We start from the raw sequence: 26,929 nt of genomic DNA, 5'->3' as shown, positions 1-26,929 counted from the left end.
GCCAACATGAATTTTTAGAAGTAGTAGTTGTATTTTGACTTTTAACATCCCAGAATCTATTTCTATGGCTTTGTCCTTTATACAGCTAGTAAAAATGAGATTCTTATTTTTCTGATCCTTAGGAACTACTAAGTCACTACTACCCATGCTTCTTTTTTTTTTTTAAACTTCTAGAACAAGATGGCTACTTTGGTAGAAGAGAATTAAAATATTACAATAATGATAAGGATTATTCCTGAATTAATCTTATTAAAATGGATAATTATCTTGAGTCTAATATGACTTTCATAAAGTTTATCATTTTACAACATTACATAGACACTTGAAATAACCTGAGCTATACTATACAGTGCAAAATTCAATAGTTTATTAAAAGAGGACGGCATGCAAGCTTGATTAAGCAATGCCTGTTTCCTTTGTATACTTGGAAAATCAGTACACTGCTACTCCAGAAATTTATTTGGAGATTAAGTCTTAAAAAAATAGAGATATGTTTTCCCCTCATCAAACATTTAGATCTTTTTTGGGGTAATTACTATAGGGAAAATTAAATTTTAAGCAAGGGGTCAGTATAAGTAAAGACACAGATTTTTCTGGAAAAGCCGTATGGTATGTGTATGTGTAGCAGGAGATAACTAGTTTATTGTCACAGAAATACCACATGCGAGGCAACTAATGTCAGGAGATGGTGTTGGAGAGGTAGGTGAATGCTACATTGTGACAGGCTAATATGCCAAATTAAGGAGCTCGGACCACTGGGAGGAGATCTGAGAGGTAAGGAGAGCCTGAACTAGGGAAGGGCTAGAAAGGGTTGAGTTCAAGAAATATCAAGAGTTCTGGCGTGAGTGAATGGTGTTCACACCCCAGATAGAATATAAAGAAAAGAAGCAGGTTTGGAGATCATAGAATATTTTTAGTGTTGTACAAGGGATCTGAGGTGCTCATGGGGTCTGAGGGACCCCATATTTGGTCCTGATGAGACTACATGGTTCTAAAACTTGGGAGAGCTTGAGATTTGGGGATCAGTAGCATAGAGGTGGTAGTTGGAACTATGTGATTGAATAAGATTATTCAGGGAGGTCCCGGTAGAGTAAGAAGAGCTGTGTGTTAAGGATGCAGTTCTGGGCATCACCCACATTTAATGGACAGGCAGAGAAGACAATTTTCCTAAGACAGTGCAGTACCGTGGAGACCAATGAAGGAGATTTTTAAGGGAGGGAGTGACAATATAAATTTAGCACTGTTAATCCTCTGTTTGTGGTTAAATGTGCAGAAGAAACATGACTGAGGTTTTCCTTTTTTAGCAGAACTTAAAGGATTTCAAAGAAAAGTAGTTTTCTTTGTTATTAAGGAAATATAGTTAAAGGCTATATTTTTTCATATCTGTAGTAATTTTTTGTATTACAGTTTATTGCCTACTTTTCAACATTGCTAATTTTCTTAAAATTTATTGGAAGACTTACAGTCCTGCTTAAGTCAGCCTGCTGTTGGCCAACGTAAAACCTGACTTTCTGTTTCTAAGTGTGTAGTGTTGTCAGCATCGAACATCAACTAAACCTGAATTTATTTTGATGACGACTCACGTTTACAAACGTTAGAGTCTCCAAGCCTTCTTGCCTAGCTTTTTTGATCCTCACCAGATGCTTGTGGGATAGGTAGGACAGGTTGCTATCTTCATTTTTCTTTTCCAGTTGTGGAATCTGTGCTCGTGTTTCATTATGTTCCCTGTTCATAGATAGCCGTTAGTTTTGTTGTTGTTGTTGGGTATATAATCTAAAATGTCAAGGCTGAAAGAAACTTCAGAAATCCTCCATTTCATTTTCTTTATTTTACAAATGAATAAACGGGCCCAAAGAGGTAAAATCACTTTCCTAAGACCATGTAGGCAGAAAAAGCAAAACAAGATCTGGAACTCAGCTCTATTGATTCCTGGTCCCTATACAAGAACTGCAATTTAAATTTGGATTACAAGTAGTTTAGGCCAGGCTCTGCAACTTCAGTATTCTCATTTTTCTTTTATGTTTCTTGGAAATAGTGTGCAGTTCGTGCAGCCACAGAAGGCAGAACTCTCATTCTGGAAGGTTTGGAAAAGGCAGAGAGGAATGTTTTGCCTGTTTTGAACAACTTGCTGGAAAACAGAGAGATGCAGCTTGAAGATGGACGCTTCCTGATGTCTGCTGAGCGTTATGACAAACTTCTCCAAGTAAGGGAAGAAAGATCCCGCGCTTTGTCTTTGCTGTCAAGCTGCGGGCAGTGCCATTTTGTTGTATAAGACATGGTCCTATTGGAACCAGGACAGACGTTCAGATGGCCCTTATCTTGGGTAAATTGCTAAAGTCATGAGTTTACAGCTTGACAAGGCTCTTCTGAGAACTTGTCAAAAGATCTCCCAGATTTTTACTCTTTTTTTTGGACAGTCTAATAACAATTCTTTTTCTCATTTTTCTTCTCTTTCTTCCTTTTTTCCCATCTCCCCTCCCCCTTCTTCTTTTTTTTTTCTCTGAACACCTCTTTACTAAAAGGCTAATGACTTCTAGATAGTGCTAGTCACTAGGGATACAAAGCTGAAAAAGGTCCAGTTCTTAGCTTCAGGAAGCTCAAGGTCCTGTAAGTATTGACAGAAATGAATAAAATGTTTAAAGGTTATCCTGTTCGGATGACCCAAGCCACCAGCATTACATGCTGGGGTTGCTGTAGGAACCTCCTAACTGCACTCCCTGCTTCCATTCTTGTTCCCTGACACTGTTCTCAACACAGCAGTCAGTGATCGCCTTAACAATGCAGCCATTTGGGGCATTCATATGCTCTAACCCTCATAGCTTCTTGAGTAAAATGCAAAGTTTTTACCATGTAATACAGTGCGCTTTGTGGTCTGCTTCCCTCTACTAGAATAAAAGTTTCATAAGGGCAGGGATTTTTGTCACAGATACTGTCTCAAGTTCCTAGAACAATGCCTGACACACGGTAGGTGCTCAATAACTATTTGTCGAATGAATGAATAAGTGCCATAGAATGATTAAATGCTGTGATAAACATGCATATAAAGAGGGCAACAACTAGGGAATGTGGGGACTCTTCAAAGGCTTGGGAAATAGGGTCATATAATGCCACAAATGACAGGAAAACACTTAGCCCTTGTTCATCCAGCTCAAGCTGTACCAGGCAGAATCTCTCTGTGGCTAACCTAGCCTTCTGTGACTGCCTGCTCTGCTTGTACATTCTGGGACCCGGAGTCTCGCATACCTGCTCTGTAGAGATACATTTGTGCTAATCTGACTGCGCCAGGTTGGTCGCAGATTGATCAGGAGCAGGATCTGTGTCTCATACTTCTTGATCTTGCTCCCAGGGTGCTAATCTAAGTCCTGAACACACTAGGCCCTAAATAATGAATGTTGACACCAGAGGGTCTGATTGAACTAATGCTGGCAGGGCCAGAAGCAGTCTGTTTCTTTACTGTTGGAGGGAGTTTCTGCACAACACTTTCCTTTGAAGTATAGTCATTTTCCTCTGGATCTATTCAGGGAGCGTCTTGCTCTAATTTAATCAGAAGGAGATAATCAAGGATTTAGTCAAGTAGAAAAAGTTGAATTCATTTATTCATATTGTAAATTTACCAAAATGAAAGCTTTTTAATTTACTTTTAAAAGGTGGATATTATGCAGAACATTTTCTCTTTAGATGCTTTTCAATTAGAAAGTAACTACTTGACACTAGCAATTATATTAGTGTTCACCATTTTTAGTAAATAATTTGGAAAAAAAAGTACTCAGAATATGGAATCTTTTTTTTTAAAGTATAGGACAAACAAACTTTCACAACAGAAAGTTTGATATATTCTTTAGTCTTATAGTAGAGTTCTCTGTAGTTACTGAACATATTACTTTGAATCGGAATTCAGGATATGTGAGTCAAAAGAGGTTTAGTGGCCAGGCATGGTGGGTCACACCTGTAAGCCCAGCACTTTGGGAGGCTGAGGTGGGCAGATCACCTGAGGTCAGGATCATTCATTCGTATAAAAAGGAGATTGTCTATATTGGATTCTGGTGAAAGTTAAATGAGAAAAATCCATGGAATGTGCTCAACACATAGTAAATTTCCAAACCATGTTAGTTATTACTAGTAATATGCCTTGCTAGAAATACCCGTAAACATAATTACTTAAGGTCCACAGGTAATCACAGCTCTGCATGTGATCTGTCCCTGAGGGACTACCTTCCTTAAAACCTCTAGTCATGTATTTTCCTTACTCCTTGACTCTTTTCCTCTGTAGTACTGACTAAGGCTTGGAGATCTGCCCAAGTGTCCTTTATTACTTGTGTGTTCACTGCTTCTGTTCACACACCCTGGTCTTCGTGTTGTGAGCCTGCCCTGACATCCTGAATTGGTTTCACTGTGCTGCCTTCCTTGACAGTTTGGTTTTGGGAGTGTTCTCAAATACAGTTTTCTCAACAGTCAGGTCCTAAGTTCTTTGACTTAGCCATGCTTATTGTGATCTGTATCATTTATGCTGTAGCTTCTGGATCTCTTACAGGATCATACCAAAAAAGAGTTGGATTCTTGGAAAATTGTCCGCGTTAGTGAAAATTTCCGAGTGATTGCCTTGGGCTTGCCAGTGCCAAGGTATTCTGGAAATCCATTAGACCCCCCTCTTCGTTCTCGATTTCAAGCCAGGGATATTTATTATTTACCCTTCAAGGTAAGTATGACCAAGGATAATTTATTTGTTAAAAAATTTTTCTATTTATAACAAGAAATTCAATTCTATAAAAATGTTACTGCATTTTTAAATGTCCTCCTCAGTAGGTCATGGAAAGATACGAGAAAAAAGAGTAAAGAAAATCCCTGCAAACTAGGAAGAAAACTTATTATGGCATTATTTGAAGGGTTTTTTTAAAAGGCTGGCTTTTCTTTTAGAAAATCAAATGATTTTTTGCTATTAAATATTTAGTGTTTACTTAATTAAAAGGTTGGATTGTGTCTGTAAAATGTTTGCATTTAATCGGTTACATTTCTTGTTAATTAATTTAATATGTTTCTATATTACTTTAGGACCAACTTAAGTTGTTATATTCAATTGGAGCCAATGTTTCTGCTGAGAAGTAAGTATATTTTTATAAATATCTGGACACTGAACATTGAACTTGTTTTGCCTGTTCATTGATTGATTGATTCATTCATTCATTCAACAACTAGAATCTTATAAGAATTTTTTAGTATTAGGAGGTTTGGTGATAAAATTAATAAGATATCTTTGGCAAGAAACTCAAAATCGAATAGAGTTAAAAGATACGTGAATAGTTTTAGTTAACATGGCACAGTAAGTGCCATAATTTCAAAATATTGGGGGTATTAGTTGAGACTTTGTAAGGGCTTAACAAAAGCATTGGTTTTGAAATGGGTCCTAAGTAATGAGTAATTTTTTTCCAGAGAATGGAATCAAGGAATTCAAACAGAACAAGTTTTCTTTTAAGTATGGAATGTGAGAGTTTATGCCTTGTTCTTAGGGCCACACACACACAAAAAACTCTTGGAGGCTAGAGTTTAGGTTTGGGATTATGCAATGCGAGAGATGAGGCTGGCAGGGTGGATTTGGACCAGGCGTTGAAAAATCTCAAATATTGTGATGGATTTAGGAATATGTCTGCATCTAATCAGCTTCTGAGTTTTAAGTGGGATATTATGATGTAGAACCATTGTTCCTTAAGAATTAGTATTAGGGACCATCTTTTTAGATTAATTAAATTGGCTCTTATATTTAACAGACTTACACATTTTATATTTTAAAACTATTAAAATTTAATATCATTTTTCCCCTAGAGTTTCTCAGCTCTTGTCGTTTGCCACAACTCTGTGCTCCCAAGAATCTTCTACTCTTGGACTTCCAGATTTTCCTTTAGATAGTTTAGCAGCTGCAGTTCAAATCTTGGTATGTATAAAATAAATTAATGACTGGCATACCCAAATGTGTTAAAAAATTTAAAAGTTAATCATTAGGGATTAATAACTTCCAGTTTGCTTTGTCATACTCTTCTATAAATTATGTAAGGCCTGAGATTAATTTGTTGTATAGTGTAGTAAACCGTACAGAGACCAAGAAAATGTTCTGAGCCTTGGAGTAGGAGGTAGACATATAGTCTCAGTAAAAGTCCTACAGAGGGAAGGGAGGCTTTAGCCAGATCAAGTAAGAGGTGCACTGCAGTGTGAGTTAGGCCTTAGAGCTGTCTCTACCTAAGCTGCAGAGCTGGGGTTTTCACAGTGCTCTAGCTCCCATCAGTCACTGTGTCATGGTTGTCTGAGGGGACATAAATTCCCAGACACTAACTGCTCCCCCAGCATGTGTGCAAGGGTGGCTCCAAGAGCCCAAGGACAGTCTTCTTAAAAAGACCTACAGCAGTTGGCTTTTGGAAGACAAAGCTAGGAGGCACACAGAGCGAATACAAACAGATCTGTACATTGTCCACTACAGTTTCATAAAGGGCATGGTAGTCATGTCTGGAGTGACAGAAAGGCCTTCCAGGCAAGAAGTCAAAGCACAGGCAAATGTGTTCAATCACAAAAGGGCCTAGTATCTCTGGAGAATGAGAATAAGTTGTATCCCTGAAGCAAGTGTGTGTGGTCGTGGGAGAAGTTAGGACACTATTGTGAAATGTCTTGTGTGATGAATGAAGATTCCTGGATTTTATGAAGTGGGAAAAGTAGCTTATCAGACTTTATTAAGTAGGTGGGTATGAGGTGACCAGACTTATGTTGGAGGAAGACATCTTTGTTAGCAGTCGGGGAATGACTAGGAAGCTTTTGTAATACTCAGTGAGACCCTATGGAGGAGGGCACCATCCAAGATGGTGGTGTTACTATCTTAGGCAAGAGACTTATTTTTAAACGTTAACGTATATATGTATATGTGTATGTTTCTTGTGAGTCAGGGAGCTAAGTATTATTGACATTGTTCTATATATCCAGAACAGAATTTCTCCTCCGGTTTATCAAATCTTTTTGTTTTTCCTTAGAACATTTTATTTTGAAAATTCTCAAATATAAAAAAAAGTTGAAAAATAGTAAAACATTCATAATCCCTTCACCTACAATCACCCATTATTAATATATTGCCACGTTTGTTTGCATGTGCTTTCTTCTTTTTCCTTTTTCTATGAACCATTTGGAAGTAAGTTGCAGTCAGTACTTCAGTATGTGTATTAGTCTGTCCTCCCATTGCTAAGAAGAAATACCTGAGACTGAGTAATTTATAAAGGAAAGAGGTTTAATTGACTCACAGTTCCACAAGGCTGGGGAGGCCTCAGGAAACTTACAATCATGGTAGAAGGGAAAATGAACACATCCTTCTTCACATGGTGGCAGGAGAGAAAAGTACAGAGTGAAGGAGGGGAAAATCCCCTTATAAAGCCATCAGATCTCATGAGAACTCACTATCATGAGAACAGCATGGAGGTTAACCATCCCCGTGATTCAGTTATCTCCTACCAGGTCCCTCCCACAACACATGGGGATTATTGGAGCTACAATTCAAGATGAGATTTGGGTGGGGGCACAGCCAAACCACATCAGTATGTAACTTCTAAGAATTAGGACATTCTTCTACATAACCAGAACAAGATTATCACACTCTATATCATGTTAACAGTAATCTATAATATCATCTAATAGATAGTTCATATTGAAATTTCACTAATCTTTCTTTTCAATAATCTTTCTCTTTTAAAGTGGAGTGAACAGAATTGACAGTGCAAATAATGTGGGGAAGGTTTTGAGGATAATGAACACTTTCTAATTTTACAGTTATAACTGTGAAACTAAATGAATGTGGATGAGGTTAACTTAGATTAGGAATAAAAGGGGATCAGATACGTTGGGATGAATAAGGTAGAGACATGTATTCTGTTTCAAATGGGGTCTGTGGGATATTCATATAGTCACATGTAACGAACAATTGAGGTTCAGGTTTAGAGCTCAAGAAAAAGTCAGGACCAGACATAGAAGTGTGGGAGCCATCAACAGACAAAAGATAGATGAAAGATGTGAGTGGGTAAGCCTACCCAGGGAAAGGGAAAGGAATGAGAAGAGAAAATAATGAATATTTGCTTTTGTAGACTTAAAGAAAATGCCAGACACCTATTGGTTACTTTTATAAGTCAATTTTAATGTCATATGTATATTTCAGATGTTTTCTGTGATTATTTTGAATTTTTCTTATTTGTATATATTTTTGCTCCTACATAGGATTCCTTTCCTATGATGTCAATTAAACATGCCATCCAGTGGCTTTATCCATACAGTATTTTGCTAGGTCATGAAGGGAAGATGGCTGTGGAAGGTGTTTTAAAGGTGAGTATTTGCTTCCCTTTCTTTCCTTTCTTTTCCCATTTTCCCTTCTCTTGTCTTTTCCCATCTTCCCCTCACTCCTTTCCCCACCTCTCCTATTTTTCTCTCCCCATCTGTATTTCTTCCCCTTCCCTTCCCTTCCCTTCTCTTCTTTTCTAGGCAGGGAGGCATCGGCATTCCAACAACAAAAAAGCTGTGATAAATAGGACAGCAAGCACAGAGGGGGTGGTATGGATGGGAGATTGGTTATGTTAAGCAAATAAGCAAATAGATCGAGCAAATGAATGAATATATTTAGAATATTAAGAGCTATGCTTCTCATTGTTGGATAAGGGATTTATAACCGTGGAAAGGGGGAAGGCAAGAAAAAACTCTTAAGGTATTAGATTGGAATTGGAGTTATCATTAAGAAACATGGGCTTTTTTAAAAACAATATATATATTGTTTTTAACATAGATATTTAAATAGATAGAACAGATAGATATAGAGATAGCATATATTTAAATAGAACATAGTATAGTTTGTATTTAGAACATAGTATGTATTTAAATAGATAGTAAATATTTAAATAGATATAACATAAATATTTAAATAGATATATAGATAGTATGTACATATGTAGAGAACATATAAATATGTAAATAGATATTTAATTATGATAGAACATATTTAATTATATTAGAAAATATTTAATTATGATAGAACATATAAATATTTAGATAAATATCTATTTAAATAGATAAATATTTAAATAGGTAGATGTAGAGAATAGTATGTATATATGTATAGAACATATAAATATGTAAGTAGATATTTAATTATGACAGAACATATAGATATTTAAATAGATAAATATTTAAATAGGTAGATATAGAGATAGTATGTATATATGTATACATACACATATTTTCTAGCTGTCTCCTGAGAGAGCCTAAAAACTGTGATGCTCTAGTAGCAGTGATCACACCAAGTCCCAGGACATTGGTTTCTAAATATCGTGCTCTCTAAAAGGATCAGATCAGGGAATGTACAAGATGGGCCTGGACCATCTTTTTGTGCCACAGTGTAAGGAAATGTTCAACAAATGATGTTGATATGTCAACCTGATGGAGTTCCCGGCTTGAAGTGGCTGAAATCTGGGACAATTTGAGCATTTAAAAAAAATGATGATGACAATTGATTTTAGCCTATTGCATAAGATAGGAATCCATGAGTCCATAGTGATATAAATGAATAAAAAATATGGAGAAGGAAATTCTCTCTTAAAGTGTAAAATGCCTACTTGTGAATCTAGAAGGAATTATATAAATAGAAAAGACGCCATTTGGCAACCGTCGGAGTGGCAGTTAATTTAGACAGGAGTCACCAAAGGATGATAGAGGTGGCGGGTAGAGCTGCTTTGAGGCACAAGATATTGGCATAATCTCTGAATATCTCCCTTCGAAAGGCTCAGTTGACTACAAAACAAGAAAGTGGTATTTATATATTTATTTACTTTTAAATCAGCCCTGCAGAAACAGGGCCTCAAAAAATTGGATTAAGACTCAGAATTGTTCTTCTCCACAGAAATATTAAGTAAAAGGCAAAAGATTTATACGATTTGAAGAGAAACTAGAATACAGAAAGGGGTATTTTTATAGTAAACTTCAAGATGACCGAGTAAGACAAATTGACATTGTATGCCTCTCAAATTCCCCATTTCTGGGGAATTTTTGTTAAGAGTTCATAACATACGTTTGGCCATGAGGAAATACTGTAGAATTCTAGGTCGAGGGCCGTTGTACAGAAAGTAGGCCTCTATTCTTTAAAACTGTTCAGACATGAAAAACAGGAAAAAACATAGAAGTGTTCCAGGCTAAAGGAGACTGAAGAGATTGGATAGCTAAATGCATCATATGTGCCTGCATTCAATTCTGGACCATTAGAAACAAGTGAGAATTGTGGTGCTTTGGTAAAACTTGAATAGGGTCTGTGGATGAGATGATGGTGTTATACTAAGTGGATTTCCTCATTTGGAGGCTTATATGGTGATTACATTGGTCACAGTTCTTGTTTTCAGGAAATACCAACTTGAGTGTTTAGGGGTATAAGGGACATCAATATCTGCAGCTTGCTCTCAAATTGTTTAGATAAAGATCACTGAAAAAGTAGGCAGGGGGAATAGGAGGGAGAGGGAAATGTGCTACAGTGTTAACCATTGAGGAACCTGGGTGAAGCTTATTAACGTGAAAAGCAAGCATTTTAAATAAACTATGAGAATTGCTATACAGTTTGTCATAAGTGGTTTATAATGGGTGGGGCATGATTTTCTTTCAAAATATGTGTGGCATAATTTCCTTATTGAATAGTTAACAGTGGTATTTTCCAGAGGCCAATCACACTCTACAGTGCCTTATAACTATATTTTTAAGGTGTTGACCCTGGGCAGAGACTTATTGACTCACCAAAATTAAGTTCTCCTTATGAAAGATGGTTTTGTTTTTTTTTAACATGGGTTGGTTCAAGGTGCAGATTTCTAAGAAACAGGATGTGACCACTAAACTGTGTACCTTTCTATTAGAACCTTTATTTTCTGGAGACCAGGATTTCACAACTTTAAGCATATGAAATGGTATTTCTCTTTCCTTTATCCTCAAATCCTCAGAGTCTTTGGGATACAGAACACCCTCTATGTATCTATTAATAAGGAGACGACCTTAGAAGAGTGGAACATTGGATTCTAGTTACATAAGTGGGATTTTTTTCAGATCGGTTAGCCAAAGAAACAGTATTTTCTCTGACTGGTTAAGTCAATAATAATAACAATAAAATAAAAATAATCAACAGCTGTTCCTAATAGATAATGAGAAGAGAGGTGTAGGAACAGAATCTAAAAGAAAAGCAAAAAGAAGCAAGGGGAAAATAATGGTCGATAAAGAGACAAAGGAGAGTAAAGAGACAGCAGAGAACGGAAGCACTGAAGTAACCAATGATGAAAGAGAAGAAAGGGGTGTGTGTGCGCGCGCGCGCGTGTGTGCCTTCGTGTGCATGTGTGTGTGTGCCTTCGTGTGTGGGTGCGCGCGCGTGTGTGTGGGTGCGCACATGTGTGTGTGTGTGTGTGCCTTCGTGTGTGTGGGTGCGCGTGTTTGTGTGTGTGTGTGTGTGCCTTCATGCGTGTGTGTTTGTGTGTGTGAGAGAGAGAGAGAGAAAGGAAGAGTAGGAGGAGAAGGAGGAGGAGGAACAGCAGCTGAAAGAGTAGGAAGGTGAATATTAAGAACCATTTGGAAATGGGGAGATTAATAAGCTCAAGGAGTCAGGAAATTACTATCTTCTGACAATGTAGTTCACTTAAAGCTTTATCCCATGTGCTGGGGAAAAAGAGAACTGGAACTTATCTTTGATTTAATCAACGTCTTAGCTAAATGGGCCATTGAAGCAGAGTATCTAGTGTTTAAGAGCAAAGGCTGTGACTCGATGAACTTTAATGCTCCTCAGCACCATGCACAGTGCCTTGGAAACAAGGACACATACTCAGGAAGGAAGAAACTCATGGGAAATTCTGATAAAATGAAGCAGTGTAAACTTTTTCTGAAAAAACTGAGAGAAGATATTCAGTATCTAGAAAAATCAGTTATAAACAAAGGTCTTTATCTTTCCAAAAAAACCACTGTGATGTGTTTTTGGTCTGTAATTTCAAAACTAGTCATACACATTTATTATAAAGTTATAGAATATCTTTAAAGAGTTGAATTTTCTGAAGAAAGTAGCTACTGTTGCTTCAATTTCTGTTCTTTATTTTAACCATAATTAAGCGGAACATAGAAAAATGATCAAGTTTATATTAGAACAGAAATGATTTCAAATTTGATTGTAGAGTTTTTTAAAAATGAAAAAGGGATTGGTATTAATTAGATAAGAGGAGAAAGAGTAGCCTGTCTTCTCAATTAAGTGAAGAGCTAGTTAATGGACAGTTCTAACTCAGTAAACTATGAAGTGGGAGGGCTTAAGTTCATTTGTCTGATCTTAATGAAGTAAGATCTTTTTGTAAGATCATTACAACCAGATTAGCATCTTAAATATCTTTTCTTAAGAGTAGAAGAGTCTATTTATTGATAAAATTCTTCTTGAACTCTTCTGGGAAGTCTGTGTGGCCTGTTTGTTATTGCAAGTTTCTACATTTTCCTCAAAGCATTATTTTAAGCTAATATTTATAGATGGATGAAATGTTATATGTGCTCAAATAGTTTTGAATTAGAAGAGGTAAAAATTAGGTAAATATTGTTGAATTTGAAAAAAATGTTCACTTAAGAAATAGAAGTATGTATTATAATGGTAAATTAAGATGGTGTGTATATATATATATATATATATACATATACATATATACATACACACACAACTTTTCCATGATAAATGATAATTATCTTCTCTCCTAGATTATCATATAAATTAATTGTAGTTGCATTTGAATTAGATATCCATTTGAATTTTAGTGTAATTCATTAATTAGGCTGTATTTTTAAGGAAAAATTATTAGTCAATGAAATGCAATCAGCTAGAATTCACAGTACCTTTCTTCTTTCTGAACAAGTTATAAAAATGGCTGGAATGACTCATTCCCCAGATGGTGCTCATCATGTAATGTTCCTACTCTAAAAACGTGTTTCTGTAGTCATGAAATAACTTCTAGCTGTTAGTTAAGGATGTCTTAAAGAAAACCCTTTCATTCTGAATCTTTCTTCTAGTTTAGTAACAAATACATCCAGGCTTCCAGTAACATGTCTTGGCTCTATCTCTACTTGATTAGGGCTGCATCATAACAATGGTTACAGTGGTAAGTTCCCTTAGTGATTTAGAAAGGATATACTGCCACTTATCCATTGATAATGTAATCTGAGCCATAGTTTTCTTATAAGAAACTTGGATCTTACATTTAGTATTTTCATTTAGTTCAACAAACATTAATTGAGTGTTCATTATTTGGCAAATGTTATACGTATGGAAATCTAGTGATACAGAAGTGGATGCAATCTTATTTCAGTTCCTGAGGAACATACAATATTAATGTCTGAGGAGCATAAGATATTTCAATAAATGACTCCTTTAATATGGTGTTTTCTTTTCTTGTGGTCTAGCATAATGATGGCTAGCTCTGCTCAAAGAAGTAATGACCTGAAGTAGGCCAGTGAAATAGGAATTAAATGAATATGAGAAATGTTTCAGAGGTAGGATGATAGATGTTACTAACTGATAAAATATGAGGTATGAAGTGGGTTGACGGAGCTATGAGAGAAAGTAAGAAATCAAATCCTACCTTGGACAAGTGAATAGAGTTGCTGTTAATTAATATGCGAAAGTAGGGAAAAGGTGCACATTTGTGGTGGGGGCTAAGTAATTCCGTACACGAGGACCCTGTTGAATTTGAGGTCTTTCAGGTGGTTTTATCTAGCAGACTTGAAAATGTGGATCTAGTTCTAGAGGCATTTTTATATTAAAGATAAGTACTTGGAACCCATTAATGTTTGGGTGTTAGTTGAATTCATGGGGATGGATGTGACAACCCAAGGAGAGCAAGTATGAGAGGAAAAGTCTGTGCAGACTGGACATTTCAGGATTGGACAGTGGGGAAAGAACCTTCAAATTAGGCAGAGGAAGAGTAGTTAGAGATAGAAGTAGAATGTCAGAGAGTATTCTTAGGGAGTATTGGGAGCAACTGTTTAAAGAAGAAAGTAATAGCAGCAGTTTCAAATGCTGCAAAGATGTCTGGTTGAATGAAGACTCTTGCAATATTCACTCAAAAAAAGATCATGCATTCCATCCAGTTGATTAGCCAGGCACTGTTATGCTGGAGATGTACACAAAACAGAACTTTCTACCTTCGTGGAACTTATTTTTTAGTGAAGGGCAACTAAAGGAATGGACGCTTTAGTGATAGCATCCGTTCCTCAACTGACAGATCATATACTTATTTACTTTCTGTCAGTCAAGTAAGTAAATAACTGTCAGTTTAGGAACGGATGCTATCACTGAGAAGATGGCCTTTGAATAAAGATCTGAAGGAGACAAGTCCTGTGGGTAGAAAGTATTTCAGAGAGAAGGGATAACCAGTGTGAAAACGCTGAGGCAGGAGCATACCTCGGAACTAGGAACAGCAAAGGACAGTGTATTGGGGCAGAGTGAGTGAAGGAGAGGTGAGTAGGAGTGAAATTGGAAGGTAAAGACAGTCAGATCATGTAGGGCTCTGTCAGCCATGGAAAGGACTTCTGCTTTCAGTCTAAGTGAGGTGGAACACCACTAGAGGGGTTTGAGGAATGTGTTATATGAGTGATCGTTTTAACAGGCGCATTCTGGTGGCTAAGTAGTGACTAGACTGTGGAGGGTATGAATGAAAACAGGCTAAAAACAATTGGTAGACTGTTGTAATAATCCAGTTGAGACTCTATTGTTGCTTTGATCAGCTGTGATGTTGGTAAGAAGTAGTTGGATTTGGGTTATGTTTTGAAGGTAGAATCATGATTTGCTGAAGGGTTGGATGTAGGGTTAATACCGAGTTCAGGATGATTTCAAGCTTTTGGACTGAGAAACTTGAATGATGACCTGGAGACAGAGACTATGGAGGTGGAGGGAATATCAGACCTGAGTATTGCATATATTTGATTTAAGATGCCTATTAGCTATCCAACTGGAAATGTCAAAGAGGCAGTTGAATATACAAGTCAAGATTTCAGGAGCTAGATCTGGACTGGAGAGAGAAAATCGGGAGTCATGATGGTTTGTAAAGCCGTGCAAATGATGAACTTATTTAAAAAGCGAATGTACATAGAAAATAAAAAGATCCACTCCTGAAGTACCTTAATGTGTACCAGTCAAGAAGATGAAGAAGAACCTGCAAAAAACACTGAGAAGGAAACAGTGAAATAGGAAATCTAAGTTGTTTAATTTGGCAAATAGGATATTATTGATGGACTTACTAAAATCAGTGTTAGCAGAGTGGTAGGAATGTAAGCCCAAAATCAATGGGCTTACATTTTGAATTGGAGATGAAGCTGAACCATGACTCTATATTCATATGTATCAACCAAATCTGATGGTGAACAAAAGCCAGAAGATGATAGATCACTCGGGATGAGGTACAATTAAGACATAGTGTTTCTTGGAATGGGGGAGGCAAACACTTTTATAGGCAGAAGGGACTAAAAATGTGGAATACATGGAAAATGTCGCCTAGCTGAGGTGGAAAAGGACATTTTCAGAGCACCCTGTGTCTTGGTTTGAAATGATAGAAGAACATAGTTTCCACGCAGGAACTGGAATGACGGAGCTGCCATAATTTGATGTAGAAAGACTTCTAGGGGTTTCCATCTACTCATAGTTAAAGCAGAAGTCTTTTCTACTGAAACAGTGGGAGCAATAACAATGATTGATTAAAACATCAATGATTTTGAGGATAAAGGAAAAATAATTTTGTTTGTTCATTTAACAAACCATTATTGACCATTGACCATGTCCCATGTGTGATTTTAGGTTCTGGAAATTTGGAGTGAGCCAAATAGATATGTTTAATATTGCCCTAATGTGGCTTATGTTCTAGTAAAGGGTAGAGGAGTATGTGTCTGAAAGCTCTGTTCTGAGTGGAGGAGGCAGCAAGATTGCCTCTTGACAGCGTGATAAATGGGCTCAGATTGACTTCTGAGGAGAGTAGTAATGGTCTGTGTTATTTGCTGAGGGGCTATGAGAAAACAGCCCAGGAGAGATTGGGGCCACATACTTGTTCAGGCAACTTGGTATGCAGAATTTCACTTTCAGTGCTTCACAGCCTAGAAAAAGGCATGAAGAAGGTAGATGGCCTAATGGGACAGGATTGGGACTTGTAAGGAATATGGAAGCCTGACAGAACAATATCCAATGTGATTTATATTTCATTTTATTTAATTATAATTCACAGTTTAAATAACCTAATTCTAAAGAAAGTGTATTAGAAAATGTTAGTACTGTTTGTTTAATTGAAATTTAAGAATTCATGGGGAATAGTCAAAATATACAGTGGTAAGTTAAACTCTTATTTTCTACTTCTTGCTAGCAAGTAACTTGGAATAATTATATGTCTATTGTTCTTCTGACCAGCTGGGATGTTGGTAAGGAGTAGCTGAATTTGGGTAGTAGTTTGAAGGTAGAATCATGTTTTGCTGGAGTGTTGGATGCAGGGTTGAGACAGAGGTAAGGATGATTTGAAGCTTTTGGGCTAAGAAACTTAAATGATGAAGTTGAAGATAGAGAATATGGGGGTACCTTTTGAATAATACCTTTCTGATTAACAATCCTCTAAATATTCTATGCCAGAAAATGATAATTCATCTTACAATTTGAAGTTTTTACTATATTAGTGTATTCTAGCCTACTATTTGTATTGTACTGAAATATTTTAGCTTGAATTACATATGAGGACATAACCAGTATAGCAAGGGGTTCAGGACATTAGTCTTTATTTCTAGAATATGAGTTCTCTGATATCAATCCTATGTCAAGTTAGATTGACACTACTCTAGCTGTGGTAAAAACATACGTTTAAGCTCATTTATTTGTTTTCCTAATTTAATGAATCTTCATTCTAATTTTTTTAAAATTTTACTTTAGGTGCATACTATGTCTGGCATTTCTCCCCATGTTATCCCTCCTCACCCTCCCCACCCCCTGCTTTCTCTCCCCTACCTGGCAACTGCCCCCCGTGTGTGATGCTCCTCTCCTTGAGTCCACCTGTTCTCATTGTTCAGCACCCACATATGAGTGAGAACATGAGGTGTTTGGCTTTCTGTTCCTGTGTCAGTTTGCAGAAATGATGGTTTCCAGAAATGATGGTTTCCAGATTCATCCAAGTCCCTACAAAGGCCATGAACTCATCATTTTTTATGACTGCATTACTATGCATGGTATATATGTACCACATTTTCTTGGTCCAGTCCATCATTGATGGGCATTTGGGTTGGTTCCAGGTCTTTGCTATTGTACACAGGGCTGCAGTGAACATACATGTGCATGTGTCTTTATAGTAGAACGATTTATAGTTCTTTGGGTATATACCCAGTAATGGGATTGTTGGGTCAAATGGAATTTCTATTTCTAGATCCTTGAGAAATCACCACACTGTCTTCCACAATGGTTGAACTAATTTACACTCTCACCAACTGTGTAAGAGTGTTCCTATTTCTCCACATCTTCTCCAGCATCTGTTGTCTCCAGATATTTTAATGATCGCCATTCTAACTGGTGTGAGATAGTATCCCAATGTGGTTTTGATTTGCATTTCTCTAATGACCAGTGACGATGAGCATTTTTTCATGTTTGTTGGCTTCATATATGTCTTCTTTTAAAAAGTGTCTGTTCATGTCCTTCGCCCACTTTTGAACAGGGTTGTTTTTTTCTTGCATATCTGTTTTAGTTCTTTGTAGAGTCTGGATATTAGCCCTTTGTTAGATGGGTAGATTGCAAAAATGTTTTCCCATTCTGTTGGTTGCCAGTTTGTTCTAATCATGGTTTCTTTTGCTGTAGAGAAGCTCTGAGTTTTTATTAGATCCCGTTTGTCTATCTTGGCTTTTATTGCCATTGCTTTTGGTGTTTTAGTCATGAAGTCCTTGCCTATGCGTAAGCCCTGGATGGTTTTGCCTATGTTTTCTTCTAGTGTTTTTATGGCGTTAGGTTTTATGTTTAAATCTTTAATCCATCTGGAGTTACTTTTAGTGTAAGATGACAGGTAGGGGTCCAGTTTCTGCTTTCTGTACATGGCTAGCCAGTTTTCCCAACACCATTTAGTAAACATGGAGTCCTTTCCCCGTTGCTTGTTTTTGTGAGGTTTATCAAAGATCAGATGGTTGTAGATGTGTAGTGTTGCTTCTGGGGCCTCTGTTCTGTTCCATTGGTCTATATCTCTGTTTTGGTAACACTACCATGCTGTTTTGATTACTGTAGCCTTGTAGTATTGTTTGAAGTCCAGCAGTGTGATGCTTCCAGCTTTGTTCTTTTTGCTTAGAATTTTCTTGGCCATGTGGGCTCTCTTGTGATTCCATATGAAGTTTAAAGTGGGTTTTTTCCAGTTCTGTGAAGAAAGTCATTGGTAGCTTGATGGTGAAAGCGTTGAATCTATAGATTACTTTGGGCAGTATGGCCATTTTCATGATATTAATTCTTCCTAACCATGAGTATGGAATGTTTCTGCATCTGTTTGTGTCCTCTCTTATTTCGTTGAGCAGTGGTTTGTAGTTCTCCTTGAAGAGGTCCTTTGCATCCTTTGTTAGTTGTATTCCTAGGTATTTTATTCTCTTTGTAGCAATTGTGAATGGGAGTTTACTCTTGATTTGGCTCTCTGTTTGTCTGTTATTGGTATATGGGAATGCTTGTGTATATAGGAATGCTTGGTATATAGGAATGCTTTCTGCACATTGATTTTGTATCCTGAGAGTTTCCTAAAGTTGTTTATCAGTTTGAGACAAAGGGGTCTTCTAGATATATGATCATGTCATCTGCAAATAGAGACAGTTTGACTTCCTCCTTTCCTAACAGAATACCATTTCTTTCTTTCTTTTTTTTTTTTTTTTTACGTGATGATGATTCAGGTTCAGCTCAGACTGTGGCACTGGCTGGTACTTTGCTTGGTAAATCTTCTTCCATCACTTTATTTTGAGTCTATGTGTGACTTTGTATGTGAGATGGGTTTCCTGAATACAGCACACTGATGGGTCTTGACTTTTTATCCAGTTTGCTAGTCGATATCTTTTGATTGGGGCATTTAGGTCGTTACATTCAATGTTAATATTGTTATGTGTGAATTTGATCCTGCCATTTTGTTACTGGCTGGTTTTCTTTCCCATTAGTTGACTCATTTTCTTCATTGCACTTTTGGTCTTTGCCAACTGGTTTGCTTTTGCAGTGACTGGTACTTGTTCCTTTCCATGCTTAGTGTTTCTTTCAGGAGCTCTTGTAGGGCAGGTCTGGTGGTGCTTGTCTGTAAAGGATTTTATTTCTCCTTCACTTGCGCAGCTTAGTTTGGCTGGATATGAGATTCTGCGTTGAAAGTTCTTTTCTTTAAGTATGTTGAATACTGGCCCCCACTCTCTTCTGGCTTGTAGGGTTTCTGCTGAGAGATCTGCTGTGAGTCTGATTAGCTTCCCTCTGTGGATGACCTGACCTTTCTCTCTGGCTGCCCTTAGCATTTTTTCCTTCATTTCAACTCCGGTGAATCTGACGATTATGTGCCTTGGGGTTGCTCTTCTTGAGGAATATCTTTGTGGAGTTCTCTGTATTTCTTGAATTTGAATGTTGGACTGCCTTGCTAGGCTTGGGAAGTCCTCCTGGAGAATAACCTGGAGTGTGTTTTCCAGCTTGGATTCATTCTCCCCATCGTATTTAGGTACACCAATAAAGCGTAGAATAGGTTTTTTCACATAATCCCATATTTCTTGGAGGCTTTGTTCATTTCTTTTCACTCTTTATTCTCTTGCTTGCCTTTCCTTTTTATTTCATTGAGTTGATCTTCAATCTCTGATATTCTTTCTTCTGCTTGATCGATTCGGCTATTAAAACTTGTGTTTGCTTCGCGTAGTTCTTGTGCTGTGTTTTTTAACTCCATCAAGTCGTTTATGTTCTTCTCTAAGCTGGTTATTCTGATTAGCATTTTGTCTAACGTTTTCCCAAGGTTTTTAGTTTCTCTGCATTGAGTTAGAACATGTTCCTTTAGCTCAGAAAAGTTTGTTATTATCCACCTTCTGAAGCCTGTTTCTGTCAATTCATTGCCCTCCTTCATGGTCATGTTGTGCTCCCGTGTTGTTGAGGAGTTATGATCCCTTGAAGGAGAAGAGGTGTTATGGTTTGCTGGTTTCATCTTTTTTGTGCTGTTTTTTTCCCATCTTTGTGGATTTACCTGGCTGTGGTCTCAGGGAGCTGCTTGATGAGGTCACTTGTCTGCCTGTCAAGGCGATACTGGGTTTCTAGGGACTCCTTCAAATTCTAGGGAAGCTTCCTGTGCCTTTTTTTGTTTACACTGGGGGTTTAGGCCCACCTCTTCTGCTGACCTGGTGGCACTGCTGGGTGGTCAAGAATGCAGTCCTGTTGCTACATAGGCTTCCTGTGTATTTTGTTAAGACATGTAGCCCAGTCCCACCCCTCTAATGGTGGGTCGTGCCCTTCCTCCACTGGGCTGGATGATTCAGGTTCAGCTCAGACTGTGGCACTGGCTGTGCAACCCACTAGAGTCAGAGCTTCAGCCCTCTGGGGTTTGTGGGGGAGGGTAGGGACCCGCCCATCTGCACCCAGCTGTCTCACCCTTTCAGCATCCTGTCTCTCTGGTCATGGGGTAAGGGCCCCCCCAGCTGCTCCCGCTTACAGCTCCCTCTCTCTCTGGGCAGGGGGAGGTGGTGAGAGCTTGGTCTGCAGGCTCTCCCGGCCGCCTTTTGGGCTTATGCGTCTGCTTAGGTCTGTGCGCCAATCCGGGACACTGTCCTGAATTATTATTCAACTCCACACCTGTAATTCCCGGCATTTGACTGGCAAAGATCCCCTGTTCTGTGTATTGCTGAAGCTTTGGGGGAAGCGATGTATCTGGACTGGAATGCCAGAGGGGGAGCCTCTGACTTGCTGGTCAGATGCACTTTCTGGATGAAGCAGTTACCCCTCCCTGCCTCCATCTGCCCTGGGTGGGCTTTGCTTACCGTCCGACCAGACCGGTTGAAATGCACCTGGTACCTCAGTTGGAGCTAGGAGATCTCTGGATTTCTGCATTTCTCTTGCTGGGTATTGTGCACCGGAGTTATGTCTATTTGGCCATCTTGGAGAGTCCCTCTAATTTTTTTTTTTTTTTGAGACAGAGTCTTGCTCCATCACCAAGGCTGGGGCGCAGGGGCACATCTGGGCTCATTGCAACCTCTTCTTCCCAGGTTCAAGCTATTCTTCTGCCTCAGCCTCCTGAGCAGCTGGGACTACAGGCGTGCACAACCACACCTGGCTAATTTTTGTATTTTTAGTAGAGATGGAGTTTCACCATGTTGGCCAGGCTGGTCTTGAACTCCTGACCTCAAATGATCTGCCCACCTCTGCCTCCCGAAGTGCTGGGATTACAGGCATGAGCCACCGCGCCCAGCCATTGTTTCTAAATTCTAATGAATTTAATTACTTGGGTAGGCCTTACTTTTTTCCTATTGAGTCCTTCTTAAAATACAGTGGAACTTTTATTTTCATGAAATGAAGATGTCAATAATTGTTATTTGTCTACAACATGGAAGCAATTCTTGTCCAGTTATGTGACGCTGGGGGATTTGCATATGTAAATTGTATGACATGTAGAACTTTTTAATGTTAGTACAAATACAGGTTTTTTGGGTTTGGGGAAAGGAATTAGTGATTGTCTTGAGTACTTATGACATCAAAATGAGGACTTGAACTGGGCTGTTATGTTTAGAATGTTGAGGTTGAACATGATTTCCTTCCTCCCAAATCTGTTTTCTGGAGTTCTTTCATTCTGCTGAATACATGATGATCTGTTCTTTTATTGAGTTTCAACTCTTTTGCTGTAGTAATAATGTGCCAAAACTAGTGTAGGACTTTTGGGAGTAACTTCTGACTATTTAATAGTAAAAATAAATTCCGTTTTTCACATTAAACATGTGGCTGTAAGGAGGGCATAGGACTTAATTATCAGTTTATTCTCATCTCTCACGTACTTACTTGTATTGTTTGTACACAGTTTTGATGTAATAGCTGGAATGTGGTGGTAGAGTCAATGTTAGAACATTCACAGTTGGGCCACATCAGGAATCAATGGTCCTAGCCTTTCTTTCTTTCTGAGATGGAGTTTTTGCTTTATTGCCCATGCTGTAGTGCAGTGGCGTGATCTCGACTCACTACAACCACCGCCTCTAGGCTCAAGGGATTCTCGTGCCTCCGCCTCCTGAGTATCTAGGACTACAGCTGTGTGCCACCATGCCTGGCTAATTTTTGTATTTTTAGTAGACAGGATTTCACTATGTTGGCCAGGCTCATCGTCAAATCCTGACCTCAGGTGATCCACCTGCCTTGGCTTCCCAAAGTGCTGGGATTACAGGCATGAATCACTGTGCCTGGTGGTTCTAGCCCTTTAAATCCAGGTTGACAAATATTGAGACCCCTACAGTGTAGAAGGCACTGTACCATATACTGTGGAAATTGTTATTAATAATTTTAATTAGTTAAGCTATTTACATAGCATACAGCAGAATGAGCTCCAAGAAATTCTGTTGTCATGAATTTCAGATAACACATTAGCTTTGATTGAATTCAGGAATAAACTGATAGGGCCTTGTTTTGTTTCAGTGTGTTTAGAAGGGTCTCATTATCTCTTTCTAGGAAGTTGATTATGAAGAAATGTAAGCTATGAACTTCAACCAGGTCAGAAATTCAGCAATTCCATTTCTTGTCATTTAGTAAATTTTAGGGACCATTTTATATCATCTTTAATAATTGGTATAAGTAGAATGGTATTAGTATGAATAGAAAAAAATTCTCATTAAGTTTTTGTAAGCTCTACTTTTATACAATAATATAAAATGGATTTCAGTTGTAATTAAGGTGTAATCTTTCAGATAGCCAATGTTAATGCTAAAGTGAAAAGTAAATTACATGATTTTCTTGTAATTTCACAGCGCTTTGAACTTCAAGATTCCGAAAGCTCTGTATTTCCTAAAGAAATTGTAAGAGTAGAGAAGATGACAGAAAACCATGTCTCCCAAGCTTCTGTGACCATCCGGGTTGCAGATAAAGAGGTGACCATTAAGGTAATGAATCACAAGTTTATTCTTCCTAAGATGTACCTTGTTCTGCCTGTTTCTATGACCTAAATTGGGTTTATGATCCCTTATAAGTTTTCTTTCGTGATAATACTACTTCTGTCTGATCCATGTCTACGTCTCCAGAGTCATGTGTGCTCACAAACTGGAAAAGTTCAGGAGAAACATAGGGAAAGCCTTTCATCAAAAATCCAAGTTGACCTCTGGGAAAATCAAGTCAAGGGTGATTAATAACAGCATTTTTACCATGAGTCCTTGGTAAGAAATAGTGTTTTGAAACATATTTTACCTGATAGAGAGCCCTGTTTTCAAGTAAAATCTTTCTTAGCTGTGTGAAACAGTTTAAAGAGGACCTGCTCTGGTTGAATAGTTTTTAGAAGAGGGAAATAATATTTGGCCATAGAGCTCCATCTGCATGTACACGTTATGTATATATATCAGCTCCATCTCTATATATCTATATGGATATATACACACACATTTTATGGAGTCTCACTATATTGCCCAGGCTTGCTTTGAATTCCTGAACTCAAACAATACTTCTGCCTCAGCTCCTGAGAAGCTGGGACTACAGGTGCATGCCACTATGCCCAACTCATAAGCTTTTTGGTTTTAATATTTGATATTATTAATACTAATTCATGTTACTGTACTTATTCATTCAACTAAATATTGATTATGTCTACCATGGGCTAGGTTCACATTATAATTTTACTGTATACTAGTCACTGTATTTGTCTCTTTGCATATATTATGTAATTTAAATCCCCCAAGATCCATGAAGGTAAGTTTTATTATCTCCATTTTGTAGAGTAGAAAACTGTCATGTCAAGAGGTTAATTGATTCACCCAGAGTCACCAGCTAGGAGATGGCACAGCTGGGATTTCTAGACAGGGACACTTCCCATTATACTCTCTGTTTTATTCAGATGAATGGCTCAGCTAGCTGATGATTTAGGATAGAGGCAGATGAGTTAAGACTGCATTGGAATGACTGGGGATATGGAGAAGGAAGTAATACTGGGATTCAGGACATGGAATAGGGAAAGCTTCAGATAGAAGGTGAAGCTTGAGGTAACCTTGGAACAATAACGTAGGATTTTTCCAGTGGCTCAGGAGTGGGCAGGATGTTTTTGGCAGTTTAAACAATATGTTCAGAAGCATGAGCTATGAGCAAGACTTCATTATCTGCTTCCCTTTGCTAACTGCTTTTTAACCTCATTGCCTCCAGTCTCTTCCAGTTAGCTTTCCATGATAAATTCCAGGATAAATCCTTAAATGCAAATCTGAACTTATCATCACTTCCAAACTTACAATTCTTTGGTTCATGTGGTATATAATATGATTCAGCCCAGAGTCCACAGCAGAGCATATTCCGTGGGAACTAATAGGAAAGAATAAAAAATAAAAGGAGAAGTAGGTGTAAAAGATGGGAAGAGAGAATTTGTGAACAGATGCCTCTGAGTGGTAAATTAAGACAAACCTGAAAAGGATTTGTGGACTTTTAGAAATCAGAAGGTCACTGGTGACTTTAGAGATTTCAATGAACTAACGTTAAATTCTGTGCTCACAACAAGAATTTGGGGCAAAAATTTTATTTTCCAGTAGTGACATCTTTATAATAAGTTATAAACAGCATTAAGATGATGTGATTTTTTTGAATATGTCGGACAACGTGTCCTTTAATTTGAGAGAAATAATTGATTTGGAAGTTTTCTAATAATGATCATCAGATCTGTGAAATGAAAAAACAGTTGCTGCTCTATTGAAATATCAAAAACAGTAAAGAATTAAATTGTGCAAGCTATTAGTTGGGGACTTTTAAGTGACAGTTATATGCTTTAAGTTACTGATATTATGAGAAAAACATACGCATGTTTTATATATATATGTATGTGTGTGTGTGTATACAAATACATACATAAAAATATGTACATATATACATACACACATATGTGTGTGTGTGTGTGTGTATGTATGTACATATTTTTAAGATGGAGTGTCACTCTGTTGACCAGGCTAGAGTGCAGTAGCATGATCTCAGCTCACTGCAATCTCTGCCTCCTGGGTTCAAGCTATTCTCCTACCTCAGCCTCTCAAATAGTTCGGTGCACACCACCATTCCCAGCTAATTTTTTTCTATTTTAGTAGAGACACAGTTTCACCATGTTTGCCAGATTGGTCTGGAACTACTGACCTCAAGTGATCCACCCACCTTGGCCTCCCAAAGTGTTGGGATTGCAAGCGTGAGCCACTGTGCCTGGCCATGTTATATTGACCTCTCTTTAATTACAGGTGCCAGCCGGGACCAGGCCATTAAGTCAACCTTGTGCATCGGACCGTTTCATACAGACTTTGAGCCATAAGCAGCTACAGGCTGAAATGATGCAGTCTCACATGGTTAAGGATATCTGTTTAATTGGAGGAAAGGTAAGAATGACAGTCTCACTGCAGACTTTTGGTTTCCTAGCTTTTGGTTATTTTGACTTACCCCTTGAATAATTGTGTTTCCATTTGTAGGGTTGTGGAAAAACAGTGATCGCTAAGAACTTTGCTGACACCTTAGGATACAACATAGAACCTATTATGCTCTATCAGGTACAGTGTTCACTTTTAGCAGCACTTGGACTATACGCGTATATGCTTAGCCTATCAGCAGAATTTATAGATATCTTCTTGTTATGACCTTTTTATTACGTAGATAAAGAACCGAAACAGTAATCAAATTATTCAAATTAAGGTGCAATTATAATTATTTGGCGCTTTTGAAAGTACATTCTAGGATATGTGACGTGTACAACATACAAGGGGCTGTTTTTCAAGAGATACTTATTTTCCAGAAGCCTGGAAGGGTAAGGAGAAAGGAGGAGTGAAAAGAGGTTGATTAATAGTTATAAAAATACAGTACAAAAATCAGTAGCATTTTTGTACACCAGTGTCATCTAAATTGAAAGCCAAATCAACAGCACAACCACGTTTACAACAGCCACAGAAAGAATAAAAATGCTGCTTTGGTTACTGTGGCTTTGTTTGACGTCAGGTAGCGTGATGCCTCAGGTTTTGTTGTTTTTGCTAAGGATTGCATGGTGAGTCAGGCTGTTTTTTGAGTCTACATGAATTTTAGAATAGTTTTTTCTATTCTGTGAAAACTGGTGTTGGTAGTTTCATAGGAATAGCATTGAATCCGTAAATCGCTTTGGGCATAATGGCCGTTTTAACAACTATAATTCTTAGAAGCACAGAATGTTTTTTCATTTGTTTGTGTAATCTCTGATTTCTTTCAGCAGTGTTTTTTGTTTGTTTGTTTGTTTGTTTTTTGAGACGGAGTTTCACTCTTGTTACCCAGGCTGGAGTGAAATGGCGCAATCTCGGCTCACTGCAACCTCCACCTCCTGGGCTCAGGCAATTCTCCTGCCTCAGCCTCCTGAGTAGCTGGGATTACAGGCACGCGCCACCATGCCCAGCTAATTTTTTGTATTTTTAGTAGAGACGGGGTCACCATGTTGACCAGGATGGTCTCGATCTGTTGACCTCGTGATCCACCTGCCTCGGCCTCCCAAAGTGCTGGGATTACAGGCTTGAGCCACTGCGCCTGGCCTTAGCAGTGTTTTATAATTTTTGTTGTAGAGAAAAGCTCCTTTAATTCCTTAGGTAGCTGTATTCTTGGTATTTTATTCTTTCTGTGACTGCTGTAAATGGGGTTATGTTCTTGATTTGGCTTTCAATTTGGATGTTATTGGTGTATAGAACTGTGACTGATATTTGTACATTGACTTTGTATCCTGAAACTTTAGTCACTTAATAC

At 37.9% G+C, this 26,929-nt stretch overlaps 1 protein-coding gene and 1 non-coding gene across 13 annotated transcripts in view; one reads left to right on the top strand and one right to left on the bottom strand.

The window, feature by feature from the left end:
- VWA8 (von Willebrand factor A domain containing 8) overlaps positions 1-26,929 on the top strand; it is a 422,827-nt gene that overhangs the window by 76,113 nt on the left and 319,785 nt on the right. For 6 of the 12 annotated variants that reach the window (XM_078375339.1, XM_035303407.3, XM_078375344.1 and 3 more), the window contains 8 exons: positions 2,036-2,203; positions 4,532-4,696; positions 5,050-5,099; positions 5,818-5,926; positions 8,236-8,340; positions 22,981-23,112; positions 25,420-25,554; positions 25,645-25,722. In XM_078375339.1, coding sequence (XP_078231465.1) covers positions 2,036-2,203; positions 4,532-4,696; positions 5,050-5,099; positions 5,818-5,926; positions 8,236-8,340; positions 22,981-23,112; positions 25,420-25,554; positions 25,645-25,722 — 942 coding nt within the window. Of the gene's footprint in view, positions 1-2,035; positions 2,204-4,513; positions 4,697-5,049; positions 5,100-5,817; positions 5,927-8,235; positions 8,341-22,980; positions 23,113-25,419; positions 25,555-25,644; positions 25,723-26,929 lie in introns of all 12 variants that reach the window. The other 6 variants (XM_054256828.2, XM_054256826.2, XM_078375341.1 and 3 more) reach the window with 1 other exon arrangement.
- LOC118154179 (U5 spliceosomal RNA) lies at positions 9,843-9,958 on the bottom strand. The gene has a single exon (XR_004744073.1). It is a non-coding gene; the product is annotated as a U5 spliceosomal RNA (small nuclear RNA).

This window comes from Callithrix jacchus, chromosome 5 (assembly GCF_049354715.1).
Source record: "Callithrix jacchus isolate 240 chromosome 5, calJac240_pri, whole genome shotgun sequence".
Taxonomy (NCBI): Eukaryota; Metazoa; Chordata; class Mammalia; order Primates; family Cebidae; genus Callithrix; species Callithrix jacchus.
Note: the sequence above shows the minus strand (reverse complement) of the source record. Positions and strands in the feature narration are given on the sequence as shown.